Source organism: Anoplopoma fimbria, chromosome 22 (genome assembly GCF_027596085.1).
Source record: "Anoplopoma fimbria isolate UVic2021 breed Golden Eagle Sablefish chromosome 22, Afim_UVic_2022, whole genome shotgun sequence".
NCBI lineage: Eukaryota > Metazoa > Chordata > Actinopteri > Perciformes > Anoplopomatidae > Anoplopoma > Anoplopoma fimbria.
This window is the reverse complement of record NC_072470.1, coordinates 9,420,784-9,438,104: the sequence shown is the minus strand read 5'-3', so window position 1 is coordinate 9,438,104 and position 17,321 is coordinate 9,420,784. Positions and strand designations below refer to the sequence as shown.

The 17,321-nt window shown below is 43.2% G+C and overlaps 1 protein-coding gene and 1 long non-coding RNA gene across 2 annotated transcripts in view; both read left to right on the top strand.

Moving 5' to 3' along the window:
* The first annotated feature begins 1,136 nt into the window (after positions 1–1,136).
* LOC129111553 (uncharacterized) lies at positions 1,137–1,580 on the top strand. Its single transcript, XR_008532331.1, has 3 exons — positions 1,137–1,176; positions 1,252–1,318; positions 1,497–1,580. It is a non-coding gene; the product is annotated as an uncharacterized LOC129111553 (long non-coding RNA).
* A 2,285-nt stretch (positions 1,581–3,865) lies between these two features.
* The window catches only part of LOC129111485 (nck-associated protein 5-like), a 113,934-nt gene continuing 100,478 nt past the window's right edge, over positions 3,866–17,321 (top strand). The window contains exons 1-2 of the mRNA XM_054623455.1: positions 3,866–3,996; positions 10,844–10,946. Of these exons, the coding sequence (XP_054479430.1) occupies positions 3,866–3,996; positions 10,844–10,946 (234 nt within the window). The remainder of the gene's footprint in view (positions 3,997–10,843; positions 10,947–17,321) is intronic.

Below are 17,321 nucleotides of genomic sequence, written 5' to 3'. Positions count from 1 at the left end.
GGATGTCTCCCATGTTTTTCTACATTACATTGTGGTTCTTAGCTGGATCCCCTGTGGACTCAAAGTAGCTGACATCAGCGCAGACTCCACTTGTGGAAGATGAAATCTTTACCGTATGCACTGTACTTGTCTCTCTCTTTCATGTTCAAAAGCGAAGGTCAGATTTGTTTTCCTCATAAATTCATATCTATGTTCCCTCGGTCCTGGCAGCGTTGCAGCACATGTAGACCTTTGGGATCGTCTGGTTTTTAGATTACACGTCTGTGGTAGTCTCGCTCAAAATGTCCCATTGAAAGGAGACAATGCTCTCCATAAAACAGGTACACCGAAGGAGCTGTAAGTATTCCAGAGTTGACTGCTTTATGACTGCTCTGGTATTTACCACAATGTCAGGGAGCAATCCTAAAGGGAGGTGTTGTGGGTGAATGATAAAGCAGCCTCACACACCTGAGAGAAGATGGGGTGATCGTCAAATGGGTGTTTATCTATTTATGCATCAGTTTGCCTTTAAGTGTTTCTGGTGTGTTTTCACAAGAGTCTTTCCATATTTGACCCGTTCACCTATGGATGTTAAAATACTTGTTTCTATGTGAGAAATATAAAAAAGGATATGGTTTTTATCCTTGAGCAATGACAGTTTCTTCCACGGAGAGTATGCATGGTTGCAATGTAAAGGACTGGAGCTCCTTGAGTTGTTGCATGCATACTAAACGCTTTGACCCGTCTCCTTGCATCCTCTCAGCACAGCTGCAGAATATATATGGCTTTCCTCTCTCCAATAGTTTCCCCCGGTGCTCCTGCAGGGCTCTGACCTGTGACATGAAAGAGTTGGACCTCATGCCTGGAATGGATCCGGGTGTGCTGCAGGTCAAGATGTTTGCATGTGCAAGGTTTTGGCCCTAAACTGCAGCTTGCAATAGGTAGAAGTTTGTGCAAATTGATAAATCATCACTACTGACTAGAGTTAAGCTCCCTCACAATGAGAATAAAAAAATGAATTCTCCCCTGCCAGTGAATGCAGCATAAGGTATAGTGTTGGTGAAAGCAGCTTCAAACCTGGCTCCTCCCCCAACCAATTGCCCAATTAAGGATAGATTTTTAAAGAGCACCTGTTGGGCTGGGCTCACTCTTTTGGCTGCTGTCCTCTGTGGTGATTGGTAGTGTCTGGAGTTACAGGTATGTAGATGAAATGGTCAGTTAACATGCTAACCTTTATAAACTGCATACTCCTTTAACTTTTCTCTCTTCTAGTGTTGGAACCCTGTTGTTGTTGTTCCTACCTTGAGTGACTCCATGTTTTGGTGCCAAATATCAGGAGGTGAGTAGGGTCATGAGATTGTGCAGCATGGTGAGCAATGTTGAGCCCTTTTTTTTTCCCTTTTTAGGGTCACCTGCTGTTTTGCCATTTTTGTTTGGGGAATTTAGTTTGAGCTGAATTGTAAAACCAACAGGATTTGTTTGTTTTTGATTTTTGTATTTGTTCCCCTTTATTTCAGTGAATCAGAGAGTCGTTGGCGGGAGGCGAGGCCCCCGCGGTGAGGTCCTCCCATCCCATGCATGTGAAACCACAGTAGACTGCTCCTGAGGTGAGTAAAATCACCTGGTCACTCTTCAGTGTGGTCTGCCTCCGAACCAGTGACCTGCTTAGTTTACACTGTTTGCTTAATTTACGTTTGACAGGATTACAAGTTGTGTTATGGTTCTCCAGTTTTTATTAATGCCTTTTAAGCTAAGATTGTTATTAAGAATGACTTTTACTCATATTTTTGATTTGTTTGATATTTTCATTTGTTCATTAATATCCTTTCCTCAACAGCTCCTGACACTGCGTTTTTGTTTATTTCAATAAAGTCTTTTGTTCATTTTGAAAAACATCTGTCTTGTATCTGTGGGCCTTGACAATTTTTCCCCAAAATTGGTGTCCTTTTTCTCCTATTGCTCTCGCCACTCCAAGATAAGAGCATATCAGAGCGAGTGGAGGAGGAAGAACGGATTTAGGAATAAAAGGGATTTTAGTTGCCACAAAAGTGTTTACACACAAATGAACATGCTCAAAAAACAAAAAAATAAACTGCACCTGGTAAACGTGCTGACAGTGAAGACATTGGTGTCTTTTAACATTTATCTACATATTTACTGTTGAAATTTGGTTTCTGCATGATAGTCACTTTAAAATTTGAATCTGGCATTCCTTTCATTCTGGATTTTATTAGATTAAAAGGCTACATCACAAGCTTGCAATTAAGAACTCAAAGTGTTCCTTTATCAAATGCTAACTCTTCCTAATATTGACTTTCTCATAAAATGTGATGCCAGTTAACAGAATACAATGCTTCTTTGTATCTGATTAGCTCGTGACATTTAGGTTTAATTGAATACCCATGATGAAAGGCTGGTTTGGAATTATGGGTCTTTTCCTTGTCTGGTTGTTAGCTTACCTCCAAAACTGATCATAAATTGTTATAAAAACACGATTTATGTGTAGAGGAAAAGCATGTTACTGTGACACAAAACATCCAGTATCTGTCCCTTATTACCCTGAAGAAGACTGTCATGTCCAAATGTTGGAAAAATATGTATTTTTGTTTTTAAAATTGTGGCTATTGTGTTTATTTTCTTCACATTGCAGAGCATTTCCCCTCTCTCATCCTAAAAACATTTATTTATGAGATTGTTGATCTTTCAGTACTTCACAGCACAAAGTCTTGCGACGTCGTCAGCCCACTCACTCTGTCTCTGAGCGAACAATGTTGCAATGCAGTGAGCTTAGAGGGGAAGAATGCAACATAACAGAATGGAATTACGGGAGAAATGATTGCATTTGAGACCATGAGGAATGCACCAGAGATTGGCTGAAGCAGAGCATTTGTTCAGTGGGTTAGGGATGACAAACTAGTAGCTAAAAGGCTCTCACACCCAGGCAGCCGGCTTGAAACGTAGAATTAAAAGTTTATTTGAAGGGAATACATGCATTCTATAAAACAAAATGAAACGAGGAAAAATAAACTACAAATGCCATGTGGGATAAGGTTGATTGGACTTCTTGTGGGCGGTGAGGATGGGTGGCAGCGAGGAATGTAACGCGCTAAAGAGTGCCCTGCAGAGAAGCCAATGAAAAGCAGAGTGCTGGTGGCATAAAGAAGTCTACTTGGCAGTAAAGCTGGGAGTCATGTGCCTCCATTTAAATGAGACGGAGAAGGGGAGGAAGAGAAATACAGGCTGCTGGCTCTGCCAAGCCGAGACACTTGAGGAATGCATCAGCAGCAGCAGCAGCTCTCGATCTGCAGTACTACCATTACAGTTCCTGCTGTCTGAGTCAGGAAAAACAGCTCTTCTAGTCCAGTCAGCAGGTCTCATAGCCAGAGTAAACGCATGACGGGCAACACCATCAGACCAAAACGTTGGATTCTAAGAGATTTGGAGCATAGAAGTATTTTAACTTTTTGTGTGCTGCATGCATCCACGTGTCTGCATGCATCCGTGTTGATTCTTGCACATAGCTCCATGTCTCTAATTCAAGTGTTTCAGGTGTGATCATTGTCTTGTCTTGTCAATGCTGTTGGTGGGTGTGTGTGTGTGTGTGAGGGGCATGTGTTGCGACTCCTCCACCCTGGCAGTTAGTTAATAAACACAGGCCTGTCAACAGCTGCTGGTGATGTAATGTGGAACTTCTCCTCACTCTCCTTATCCTCCCTCCCCTCCCCTCCCTGCCTCCCTCATTCCCTCCACCACCTCCACCCTCCCTTCTATTTACAAGTCTCTCTGGGTGTTGATGCAGACTTCCAGCAGCGCCAGCACAGATAGAGTGTGTGTGTTGGTGTGTGGCTTCCCCCTCTGCAACACTTGCAGGGGAATTTACAACAGCATGTTTTCAGCTGCCATCAAAGGAAATTCCACATCATCAGGTTGTCTTCCTAACCAAAACACCTCTGAGAGTCTGGGAACTGGAGAGCTGGCTGCAGACCTGTTGAGTGGAGAGGATCCGGCCGACGGAGAGTAAGTTTGGATTCCTGCTTGTTTGTCTGTCTTCTGACATTATGGGAGGCTGAACTCCTTCACCTCCATTCAAAGTCTGGGAGAAGTGGGTGCAGAGCTAAATGAAAAAGGTTGCTAATTAGTGCTAATTGCCTTTAATGGGTCAAGTTAAGCTTGTGTCAAATATTTGTTTGAATAGTTTGAGTTCATATTGGCAAAGGACATCATTTTTAATCAATTAAAGCAACAAGTACTGGTGGTTTCACTGGTGAGTAACATTAAGTATGGCTTCATTTAGTTAAACTAGCCCAACTTTAGCCCTTTTTGCAAGTTAGGTTTAATGTTTCATAACAGCTTGAAACACAACAAAAAGTCACTGCTTAATCAGAGTAACCTTCTAACTTTGCACCAAAAGGGATGTAGCCACATTGATAGCTAGCTAGTTAAACATGGTTTCTAGATTAAAATGTTATGTTTGTTTAAGCACAAAGTGTTAAGATACATCCTAAGACTATGTAAACAAACTATCACAATCCATACTATGTATTTACCAGAGAAAACCTCTTTAACTGGCTAAAATACCTCTTAAATGCCAATTTTTAATGGAGAAAATTTATCTTTTGTGCTTGTTTTTTTTAAATCCAGTTAATGCTCAACTGTGACAGCTGATGTCTCCAGAACTTTTTCTGCACACAGGAAAAATCATGCAGAGAGATAAACACACAAGAACACTGTTGTTGCTCAAGCTGTCAGCAGCCAGCTGATGAAATGTGTGTGTTCATTTCTTTTTTTTTTTTTTTTTTTTTTTTTTTTTTAGTGAGCTGCCAATAGCTTGATGCTTGCATACCAAAGTGAGGCTGTGTATTTTGATAACAGTCGGAAAATTCCTCTGCCCTCTCTTGGCTTCATGCATCACCCCCGGGCCTTTGGAGTATATTTTTCTGGCTCTTTTTCTACCTGTAGCTATCATGAGAGTTCAGCAGAGAGTCAGGCTGCTGGCTGAAGCACGCTGGGTTTCAACAGGAAGCTCACTTCATTTTCTTCCCCAGGATGTATATTGAAGCATCCTACGCATCTGGTGGGATAAGCACAGGGAATTGTAGGGACTCCCCTCATGAACAAGATGACGACATTGTATTCATTGTTTAGTTTTTTTTCCACTAGACCTCCAACCCCCTCCCGCCTGTTTAAACCCCCACATTAAATTGCCCGCTAAGTACTGCTGACTAAACAAGATTTAAAGCTGCTCAGACAAGTCCCGGCTTGCAGAATCTTTATCATTAAAGGTGTCTGAAAAACACGTTTTCTTGTGAGCAGGTTGTTTCCCTTTATCTTGTCTGACATGCTTTGTATAGGAAGTAATTTAGGTGTTTGCGTAGTATAATATGTGAGAGAACCGGTCTTCAGATGGAGCATCAGTCATGTTTGACAAGTCATATATTGATAATACTCTCTTCAAAGAGACAGAATAGCAGAGAGGGCCCCATGCAAATTATGTATCACTTACCAAAAAGAAACATTTAAATCTCTGAACACTTGACGAGACAGAACTGGAGCATCTGGTGATGGGTGTGAATATAAGCACAGTGGAGTCCATTAAATATGCAGAACGACGTGTCACATATCTGTGTTCTTATTGCGAACATGCAACAGATGATGTATAAATGCCTCATGGTGCTCCTGCATGTCTCACAGCTTTGTGACTGTCAAAGCATAAAGAGGAGCTCCGTTTGTTCACAGATTAAATAAACAAACTAACTTTACTCCTTCAGTCAATTTGTTCCTGCTTTTAAGAGTAATGGTACATTAAAAACCTTTGGTCGGACAAAACAAACAATTTAAAAGTGCTGAGAATTTGTGATGGGCCCTTCATAAAACCTTTTTGTCCAGATATAAATTAAGACCAACTGATTACCTTAAAAAATAAAATAGAAAATAATCATCCACATCCATACAGCCATTTCTAAGCCGCCCTTAACAACTGTACTCCTCATTGTGTTCGAAGGACATATGTTGTTTATTCAGCTACAAATAGGCTGTCCTTTAGAAAATACTGACATGAGCCATGTGTACGGACACCCAGTTACGCAAACAAAGCTCCCACTTTTACCTGAGGACAATATTGTGACTAATTCAAGTCAATACTTCCCCTAATAATGTTTAAGTGCAGGAAAGACTCACAAGCTCATGCAGTATGATCTTAAATTATAACCTCTGTGCTCATGTTCTGCCTGGTGTTGACTAATGTGACAAAAATTAAAAGATCCTCCTGTTCTTGCAGCATCAAAGTTCATTTTAAAGGGACTGTTAAACTGACCTATTAGCCTTGACAGTAAGCGTCTCCTTTTCACACCCATGTGATAAATACTTAAAAGCTGTTATGATGACCAGCATTGGTTTAAACCCAGCAACCACGAGTGAGTGCACACTGGAAACATTTAGAAAAAGATGTTTAATGATCTGTTTGCTGACAGTTTAAAAACAACAACAGACCAGTGTGAAATACGACTTATTGTTCGAGGCTACCATACCCAGTAATTCCACGTTGGGCCGTTCCAGGCTACAGTTGGTCGTCGTGCCAACTGTACCGTAAACACATGCAGAGGCAGGATCAGACAAGCTGGCCAGCAGAGGGACGCAAAACATCCGATCAGCATGGACCATCTGTGCTGCTAGAATACAGATGGACCTCTCTCTCTCTCTCTCTCTCTCTCTCTCTCTCTCTCTCTCTCTCTCTCTCTCTCTCTCTCTCTGCACATTAAAACCCCACATCAGACACTTGCATGCTTCAATTTCCTCCTCAATGAATGGACCCCGAACGTCCCCTCCCACTTCCCCCCTTGCGAATTAAACGCGAGACTCAAACGTATAATCTTCCCGGTCATTCATTCTTTCTCCCATGGACATGGCAATCTGGATGAATCATTCAGCAGAAAAATACAGAGAGAACTGAGAGGGGAAGTCTCCACGCTGACCCCGTTTCAGTCTCCCCCCTCATTCAAGGCATGCACGGGGGCATGGAGACTAAATGAATTGGTTCCTGGGGCAAAAAAAAGGGGGTGCACCAATCAATGTCCAATCCCATCCAGGCCCTGGCACTTCCTGGCATTGCTCTTTTCTGGGGCGGCGGGGTATTGATCATAGAGGTCCGAGTCACTGTTTTGGCCAAGAGGCTTTTCTTTCTGAGACCTTTTTGTTTTTTCGGTAGGTTTATAATAGATGTGAGCACTAATTGAAGACTCATGCACAATGCATGCCTGGAATCCTCCCCTCCTTCATTCTTCTCATCCAGATGGCCATTTAAATATTTGCTTAAATGTATTGTATAGTTTAATGTATAAACCATGACTAAATCAATTCACAATGAGGAAAAAAAGCAAATGTAAGACATTCTTTTATTGCAAATTCCACTGTAATTATTCCTCAATGAAAGGTTTTGTTTCATGAGAAAAGGGGGCCAAAGTTCAAGCCCCACACTTCACCCACTTGATATCTGTGTTTGAACTTACCGTGACAAAGATTTCTTACTTGTGGCGACTCTTAGCCTAGTGTGAAATGAGAATATACGCGTGGGTGAATGTGAATGCCCGACTGTATGAGGTACAAAGGGCAGTATTGTCGCTTGTGGCGGAGTGTGGTCCGTCTAACACTGGAAAAGTCAAAAGCCAGAGGGCGGAGCAACAGTGTTTTTCTTCAGCAGACCTTCACTGTATGTGGAGGATTAGAAGTTAAGATGAGAACGACTGACTGGTGACTGCAATAAACGCACAGCTGCCTAATTCTTCTCCGCTTACAAAGGAACAGTATCAAACCTGAGCCATGACGATCCATATTCATGGCCAATCTGGGCTTATTATCACCGTTTATCCGCGAGGCTCACAGCCCTGTTTTCCTGTACAGCGATCTCTCAATGGGTTTAAGTGTTATCATTAAGCTGTTATCCTCTCACATTATCCCCGTTGCAGTTGGGGGAGCTGTCTGGGGCTGTGTGACCTCAGCTGGGTCCTCCCTTGTTCCTGGAGCAGATGTTAAAAAAAGGGTGCCCCCCCCCCCCACCTCCCCTCCCACCTCAGACAACCTCCCCATTCTGGTTGCACACACACACACACGCACGCACGCACACACACACACACACACACACGTCCCACAGCGCCTCCTCCCTTCACCCTGGCATCTAATTAGGCCTACAGCACAAAGACTCCCAGATGTCAGCGTCCTCCTGGCCTCCTTTGATTATATCCTTTCCACCCCACTGGCCGGCTTGCCGACTGGCTGGATGGCCGGCCGGCTGGGGGCTGTGTGCTGGACTATAGGCGTTGACACGTGTCACTCCGCATAGGTCAACACCGAAACCGGTTTAACATATCAGTAATTGCTTTTGGTGTAAATCACTGGAGGGAGGGGGACAGTCCTAAATGGGTAGCAGAAAGGCCCTTAAATTGTCATAAACATAAGCAAAGGAGCACTTCAATTCATCAGCCTACCTATTATGATGTGTAGCTTTATCTAAAAAAAACCTTAAAGTCGCGTATTTTGAGGAATACTGTATGGCAAAGTAAAGACGTGAACATTTTCTAAATATAGCATTCGCCTAAACTGATATTGATTTTGTTAGGTGTCTAAAATACTTCCACAGCAGTACATTACCTTGCTCCCATGCTGCTTCTGTACTCTTTTCTCCAGTTACTGTTGTATTACACCTTCTATGGATCAGTACCTCATACTACCACACTTCAAACTCTCCCCTTTAAATGCATCTGAGAGAAAAAAGACTAAGCATCGTTTGGTTTGTGTTAACTGTCAAAGGCAGCAGTTTGCTTGGCTTTTATCTGAACGTCCCTGATATCTGGCTTTTAATGTGTTTGCTTATTCTTTATCACATCCGATCCATCCACTACGTCATCCCTCACACTTTCTACACCCGCAGGAACACGGCGACTGTGTTTTCTGCGTCGGGTCTGGGCAATCAGGCCCACTGATATCATCCGTTTTAATCATTTACTCTCAATTTCCTATAACCCTCCCTATCTCTGTATCCAAGGGAGGCCGTGGGCTTTACTTCCTCTCCTTATCTCCAGGAGGGAAAGGGACCAAGCAGAAATGCAATCTAAACATAGACCAGAGCATTTCATCTGATGCAATACCCAATCGCACGATTAGTCATAACAAAGCCAGACCTAGGGACAGGCCGGAGTCTGATGTTTCTGTGTCATTAAAGACATTTCACATCCTCTTTACTGATTAGGCAACTTCCTTATGCACCACATAACCCAAGGGCGATCAGAAATAAAACATCAGTCCTGGATGAAAACATCGTGGCTGATCCTTCATGCAGTCCCATGTTTGCGGCTTCATGTCAATAGGTTTGGACTTCCCAGATTGGCAGTGGATGGAACATGTCATGTTGATGTGTGGGGATGTTTGACAAGTGCAGTCACGCTGCTGAAGCTTCAGACAGGGTGTAACAGATATAGCCTGCAGCAGATGTGCAAAAAAAAAAGAAGCACTTTGGGACGCTGTTTGGGAAGTGTGGTTGCATAAGTAGGTTTGTGAGCTAAGTAGGCACAACTGACCTGAAATGAATGCATGAATACAACTCAGCCTCATTCTGAACCTTTGCAAAAGTGGCACTAATCAGGCGTGTGATTGCTGCACCAGTGGAGCTGATGCTGAGGGTGTGATATGATGATTTTTGGGTCTTCCAAATGTCATGCTGTTTTCATACTAGTTATAGTTTTTACTCTGGAAATTCACCCTTGGATAATTTTGAAATAACTGTCATGTAAAAGTTCACTATCCTGTACTCTTTTTACGCAAAGTTGCAAGAATGTTGCAAGAATGTTACTGTCCTAAATATATGGAATTAGTGTTTTTAAATCATACTATGCATGCTCTCAGTATTATACAAACCAGTGTCAAGGTTGTTACTTAAATGGAGGAATGAATTCAACTCTAATATTGTAATCAAATTACTTTACCATTGCTTTGAAAGGTAAATTCACTTATGTGCCAAACATATAAATGTAAAAAGAAATACATAGATAGCCGTGAAATATGACGGCAGTGACTGATTTCCCAACTTCTTGTGGCCATTTTTAAAGGCTTAGGTATCCAGGCAACAATCGTTCTTCACAAGCTATTTGATTTCTTAAACGCCATGTAAAGAGGAACCTGGTTTGTGTAATCGGAAGAACCTGAAGAAAGGTGTCTTGGCCAAACAAAACCAGGTTTATATGATGGACATTAAGATGAGTGTGTAGGTGGAAACCCTTATCTTAGTTAGACACACCCAGGATTTATCCACGCATACCTGCACGTTGTACTACAAGTTATGTTGTGCAGAAAAGGTCTCTGACCCTGTAGCATCCATCGGCTGACCTTCGACCCTGTCCTCACCAACGAGGAAGTGTTGTGCTTACTCTGTGCACCACCACAGTGACTCTAAAGCCCGGGCTCTTTTGTAAAGGAGTAGTATGCGTGAAGAGAAGTGTTTATCTTCTGCTGTGGCCTCAGTCAGACCAGGTCGGACTGGTTCCCAGCACTGTTTGGAGAGGCCTAGAAAAACAAAAAGGGGCTGGAGCTTGGGTTTTTTGGGGTTGGAGGGTGGGATGCCTGGGTGACGCCGAGAGCCAGCAGTAGAAGCTGAGAGAAATGGGAGAGAAAGAGAGGGAAAATGTTATGTAGAGACAAAAGACAGCTGTAACTTTATCTGAAACTGCTGCCACTGCTGCTCTCCACTTGGACTCTGAACTCTAAAAGGTGAAAGCCCGGTTAACAGCGGAAACGTGACCTACCGGACATGAGGTGTTCCTTGTTGACTTTCTCCCTCTCTCCTCCACTCCTCCCCCTTTTTTCCCCCTCCTTCCAGGGCTTCCCAGGTGTGTGTGTCGCCGCGGGGCAGAGGGACCATGGACAGACACCTGGAGAGGAGAGAGCATTTAAAGAGATTGTCTCTTGACAGCGTCCGACCGGTAAGTCAATCCCCCAACACACGGCTTGTGAGATTGGTCACTTAGTCAGGAAGTAGACGTTTTGTCTTGATGATCTATTGCTGAAGTGTGAACTTAAATCAGAAGGAAATGTTTGGGAATCTTTAAGCCACTATAGATTGTGTTACTATCTAAAGAAACCTGTAGATTTGGGTTTTTTTTGTGAATGATGTTGTCTTTGGTACCATGCTGTCGTTTATGTGGCTTGTTTGGACTACAATTCCCACTAAGCATTTGTTTGGTGCTCTTTTTATGTCTTCATGCCAACTATCCATGCTATGTTAAGTTTATAGTGTTAAGTAGTATGTTTCACTTCCTGTTTTCAGGGAAATCTGTCCCAGGAAACATCCACTTAATGTTAAGTGTTTAGAGGAGACTTAAACCTTGAATGAGTGTAAATTAATAACTTTTGTATTCTATCAATCAGACAAGAAAATGCACATTAATAAAAATGCCACAGGCGCCCTGAGAGTCGAGCATTAAGATTACATTTAAAGTGTACATCCACACATCCATGTGTAAACAGCAGAGAGGAAACATAGCCTCCCATGTCTGTTTGTGAATCCCACTGTGCTGCCGCTGATTGACAGGCTTATCTTTACGCCGCGCCGCTCTCGCGAATCACAGGAGTGGAAACTTCTTCTTGGGCTCAGGGTTAACTGAAGGTGAATCTACTCGCAAAGTGGCCCCTCTTTTGAATGTCAAGTGCAGACATATAGCGGCTGCCGTTTTGTGTCTGCATTGGTAGTGGAGAAGCTTAATTCCAGTTCAGTGCATCCAGTGCACAGGAAATAATAAATCAAGAGTCTTAAAATAGCATTATGATATAGGAAATGCCGAAGCCATCAAGGAGACGTTTGTTGCAGATTAAAAGGCAACTGTTTTAGAGTGCAGTCTGTCAGTGTTACTAATTCCTTAAAGGAAAAATACACCATAAAACCAGTATCTACAGTTAAAAGCTGCATTTCCGGAGCTGTTTATGGTGCACTTTGTGGCACATGTTGCTGACTGTGAGGCTTTAATGAAGCCGAACGATGTCGGCACCCTTTAATGACTTGACCTGACTTTATGACTTGCTGCTGACCTATCTTAACCCGATGCTGACATGCAATAGAGCCACAGTGACTAAAGGGAAACTGCTTCTTTCACAGTTCCTTGATATCTTTTTAAACATCTATAGTGTTTGCACTGCTTTCTGGGAAGTGTAGGAAATCACTGACGTTACATAGATACACAAAGATACTCATCCATAAATCCCCATCCCCAAAATAACATAAAAAATTCATCATCCAGAAAAATAAATCTTAGTTGATATCTCCTTTTGATTTGGGACCCAAACACCCAGCTGTCAATCATTTCCTTAAAACCGCGACTTGAGAGTGAATCTAGAAGGAGCGATGGAGCGACACGCTTGAATCAGACACTGCCTCCTTTATAATTAATCCTCAGTGGTTTAGCTCTGTGAATGAGTAACTAAATGTGTGTTTTGTTCCGTTTCTTATCTGTTGACTGTGTGATTCATAAAGGCTTCCCGAAACGCTATCACTATCATTAATGCTTATTGGTTGATATGAGATTCACTGTGGCTTTAATTGCTTTAATGGGATACATGGCGACCTGATTTACTGTGAGGAAAATTAAAGTAGGTCATATTTGTGATATGGGTTTGTGATTCAGCATGCTCACATTTGTCCACTCGACTATCCATGCATGCATTTCCCCCACTGTTTCTAATTTTTTCCCTTCTTTTCGACGCCTTCCTCTCTTGTGAACTCATTTGACTTTCTCATCTTCATCCTCTTGGAACTCTCACACACTTTCTCTCCTCTTGCGAACCCTCACTCAAACCTGTCTCCTTTGTCTTACTTTATATTTTTCCTCCCTCTGTCCTCACTCATTCCTCCCCCAATGACTTGTTCTCACTCGGGGCAGCAGGAGCATAAGGGTGCTGGCTTGTTTTAATAGTGGGACATGAGGAAGCCCAGAGCATTTTGGGAGAGGTCCAGCATAGATCTGGTGGCAGTGTGCGGCTTTTTAATTCCATGGCATGAGCAACCATGAAGAGTCCAAGCTGCTATTTTGATTGAAGTTTGTTACCCTGTTTTATTTGAGTTAAACTGATTTTAAAGTCCATAAATATCACTTATATGACTACTCAATCATTTGCACTACATAAAAGACAGATTCCCCGCCAAAAAAGGATTTATTCATGCTGAATCAATGATACACAGATCATGATCGTAACTATGGTGAATGCTCTAAAGTTACAGTAATTTAAAGCATTTTGTGGATTTCCTGCATAATGACCACGCTTTAATTTCTGCGGTTAAATCAGCCTTTGTTCTGACTCTAGTTTGAGGCCACTGAGTTTGTCTCTAAACTCGAACTTTGGTCTTTATCCTCCCAGCGCTGATGGGGGACTTGATGTCTCTGGCCCTCGTGGCCCTGCTGGCCCTGGCACAGATAAACCTACTAAGTCCTGTAAACACTCCTTTTCCTGGGAGGATATGAGCCTCCGATACATTTATTTTTTCAGGCATCTGAGAAAACACAAGAGGCCGTCTCTGAAACATTCCGTCAGACGTCAGGCATTTTACTGCTTTTCCCTCTCCGTCACCTGTGAACCAGTTTTCGGCTGATCTGCCAACAGTGTGCTTTACATAACGTGGTGCATGACCTGGACTGATGACCCCGCGTGTGATCCTGCATTGTGACAGAAGGCTGCTCGCTGCGTTTTGTCACAAGGTTGTCAGCTTCTTTTTGCAGTAGATTACACTGTTTCTTGTTTTGTTGCTTCCACTAGGTGCTCCATGTGTTTCATGGCCTGTTAGGATGATGAACAAGATAGATTTTCCACCAGGGACACCTCTGACAGATTTTCAGTCCACACTCGCACACAAGGGCCCGAGACAAAATACCATATGTCAGCTGTGGACCAGGTCAAATATTTATGTCTGTTCTTCTTTGGATTGATTACATGGCCTAGCTTCATACAAAGCTTCTATCAATCGTCTATGGGTAATTTGGTGAACATAGGGCTTGAATGTCAGTCACAACCACTACCTTACACATGCATAATGCATTGAGCCAGCATATGTTTCCTCCATGTATGCAGGCGAGGTTTGAGGGAATTTTCCTGTGTGCGTTTGCTCCAAAGCTGCTCAAAGCTCCAGGCTTTATTCAAAGAAGTAATCGACATAATGACATTGTGTGTGTGTGTGCGTGTGCGTGTGCGTGCGTGCGTGCGTGTTTGTATCTAAAGTGTGTGTGGCCTTGCAGGTTTTTAACTGAAGTGCACCCTTTGTCAGCGTTATCGGCGTCTTATTGATGAGTTTCATTACAGAGCTCGGCTCCTGCAGCAGGACGTGTTCGACGATCTAATCTGGATCAGGTTATGTAGCCCAGAGTAACAGCACATACAGCGGCACTCGCCAGTAACTGGGGCACCACTTGCATTGCATAACGACCGTGTTGCTGGGTTGATTCGCTGCCTCTATTTATTTTTATCATTTGATGCCCGCCTGGGGATGAGACTCTCTTCGTCATGCAGGGACGCGCACGGTGAGCCCCGATGGCCGTGGACGGTCTGTGAGCTGTTGCTAGCTGCTGCCAGCCAGCTCTAACTAGGTCACGGCAGACGCTCTGTCACGGCTCCGTCCTATACGGTAGAGGCTATCGCAGCGGCTTCATTCTAAAGGAAAAGTAGTAAACATTTAGAGACATGGGTACTCCTCTGAGGAGGAGTCATCTGTATCTGTAATTAGTAGGAATGTAAGGAAAGCGTGCAGAGTGCTTGAAGCTCTGACGGTTTTCACACCTTTGTGCACCTGGTCTGTCAGATTGTGTATTTTGGGGAAAGTTTAGCTCAACATCCAGTCCAGCCTGAGATGAAAGGCCCCTTCTAAACCGGCTAAACAGCACATCTGAAGAAGTGTGTAATCACCTCACCACACTTCAACATTCAGGCTTGGTGATTGTTGGTTGGAGTGGATATGATGAGTATCCTGTAACCTGTCAAGAATGCACATCTCCTTGTCCTTGTCTTCTTAGCTTTGTCTTGGTCTGTCTGAAGCAAATGTCTCATTTCCATCTAACAAAAGAGCCACTTGTGCTTCTGTCTAATGTCTAATGCATTTCCTCAAACCCATGAAGTAATACTCATCATCCCAAGGATGCCAAATCTGGTGAGAGCATGTCCTTGTTTTCTCCTCCACACCCTCTTCCCTGCCAACGTGTATAATGTGTGCAGCAGTGCAATCATGCTCAGAGATAATTGATAACAAAAGGCCAAATTGAAAACACTCTACAGGGGAGGGTTAATAATCAAGTGCACCACATTACTGATTAAACGCTTGCTGCATAGTTGTGAGTAGTATTGAATAAACAGCATGTGGTTGTGCTTTCCTGTTTATCTCCAAAGTATTTGGGTTTAACTAAATCCCCCTGGCTTTTGTCAAGCCTCCTCCTCGTATAAAGTCTTTTACGTGCTGATTTGCTGCCATGCTGTTATGTCAGGCTGCAACTTGTTTCACTGGCACATTCGCCACCGGCCAAAGTAAGATAATAAAATTGTCCTAGAAACAAGCTCCACAACAGGCAAATTAGTTTGGTTTATGCTAAATTTAAGTGCAAATGAATTGGATGGTAAGCCAGCATGGAGTCCACTTGGCAAGGTTGGATTTCCTCCGTCTTCTCCCCCCCCCCACAGCCCATTACAGCTGGTTGTTACAATGCAGAATGGAGACATAAAACTAAGCAGGGGAGCAGGCCTCTGTATCTAGATGGGAAGAAATGCTAAAGCTTAATCTGATTGGCTCCCACATCGTCAAGCAGACAAATGGCGAGGGTTTTGATATTATTACTGAGAAGCTCAAACTAATTGAGCGTAATTATACAGTAGAAATCCACCGACAATGCCGTCCTCAGCGTGGGCCCCCGTTCTCACGCCATGCGCATTACACAAGATGCCAAGCTCAGGGGACGAGTGCTCAGTGTGTCAGCTCGATTCTCGAGCAACTGGTGTAAAGTGCGGTTCTGAAGCCGAGGGCTGATTGGACGGTTTGGGTGGGGGCCGGTTACATAAAAAGATTTAGCCTCTCTTTGGAGCAGCTACTTCTTTTTCTCTCAGAGCACTCTCACACTTCATCCTGAGTGTTTGAATCAAGTTTCTCAGCAGGGGTGTACCAGCCTCCGGGCCAGCGCTCTGACAGCTCCCTCAGTGTGCAGGTGACATACCACGCATACCTGGGCTGGACGCGTGGGTAGCCACGGGGCCTGTGGGCTGTGGGAACCCAGCAAACTCTAGGAGGCAGAAGATGTGGCGTTGTCACTGTCTCATGGGAACCGTCTCCTCTCTCAGGAGCGATTACAGCGTTGGCTTTTCCCTAGACTCTAGTCTAAAACCCAACGGCTTCCCCCGTAACCAACCACACGCTGTGGATAAGACGGCCTCCATTCGCTTGTAAAATTGGTTTAATAATTGTTGAGGCTGTTTTGATATGAGCCACTCGTCTGTTTTTCCAACCTCCAAGTAATGAGATTTGGCAGTCCCCCGTTAATACCTAGCCAGTGTTTTTATTAGGGCAATTATCTAATATTTTATGGATCTCGGCACCATGTGTAGAGAAGTTAAATGCCTCTCTCAACACTTTGGCAAAAAGGAGGTGAAGAAGTAGAGTCATTTGCACAACATGATGTCAGAATCTTAGTTTGTTGGAATTTGCAGGGATTGGAGTGAAGTTTTGAGATTTATTTTAGGTGAGTAAAGCAAAGGATTAACACATTTTGCTTTGGGTGATGGCAGACTCCAAGTCCAAATTTAATAACTTTAGATTTGACTTGGCAAAATCAAAAAAGACTTGGACTTCATCACCAATGACTTGTGAATTCTCTTGGACTTAAGCCTTTTGACATGAAAACACTTGATAGCTTCCCCAAGGCCAAAGATGGAAAAGTAAGTTATTAAAAAAGTTTGCCACGAATCAATTAATTTCCTGAATCCACTAATGTTAAAGCTGTTCATTCCCAGCAAGTCAACACCTTATTCCACAGATATACTTTTGTTGCAGGAGAGAACCATGAATGGGTTCGAAAATGTTACATTACGGAGCGACAGTTTGAAAAAAAGTTAAGATAATTTAGAGTGCAAAACTACACGGTGGTCAACAAAAAGCAAATAACAGTTTGCAAAACGTGCAGATTGAAATTACAGAAGGAGGGTCAAATGGCATTACATTTGGTGAAGAGTGCTTTATGACATGTGAGAACTCAAAAATTATGACTTGGTCCCACCCCTGGGTGAAAGTGAAGCAAAGCATTGCAGCTGACCTGCTTATTCTCAGTTTAGCATGTGAACCA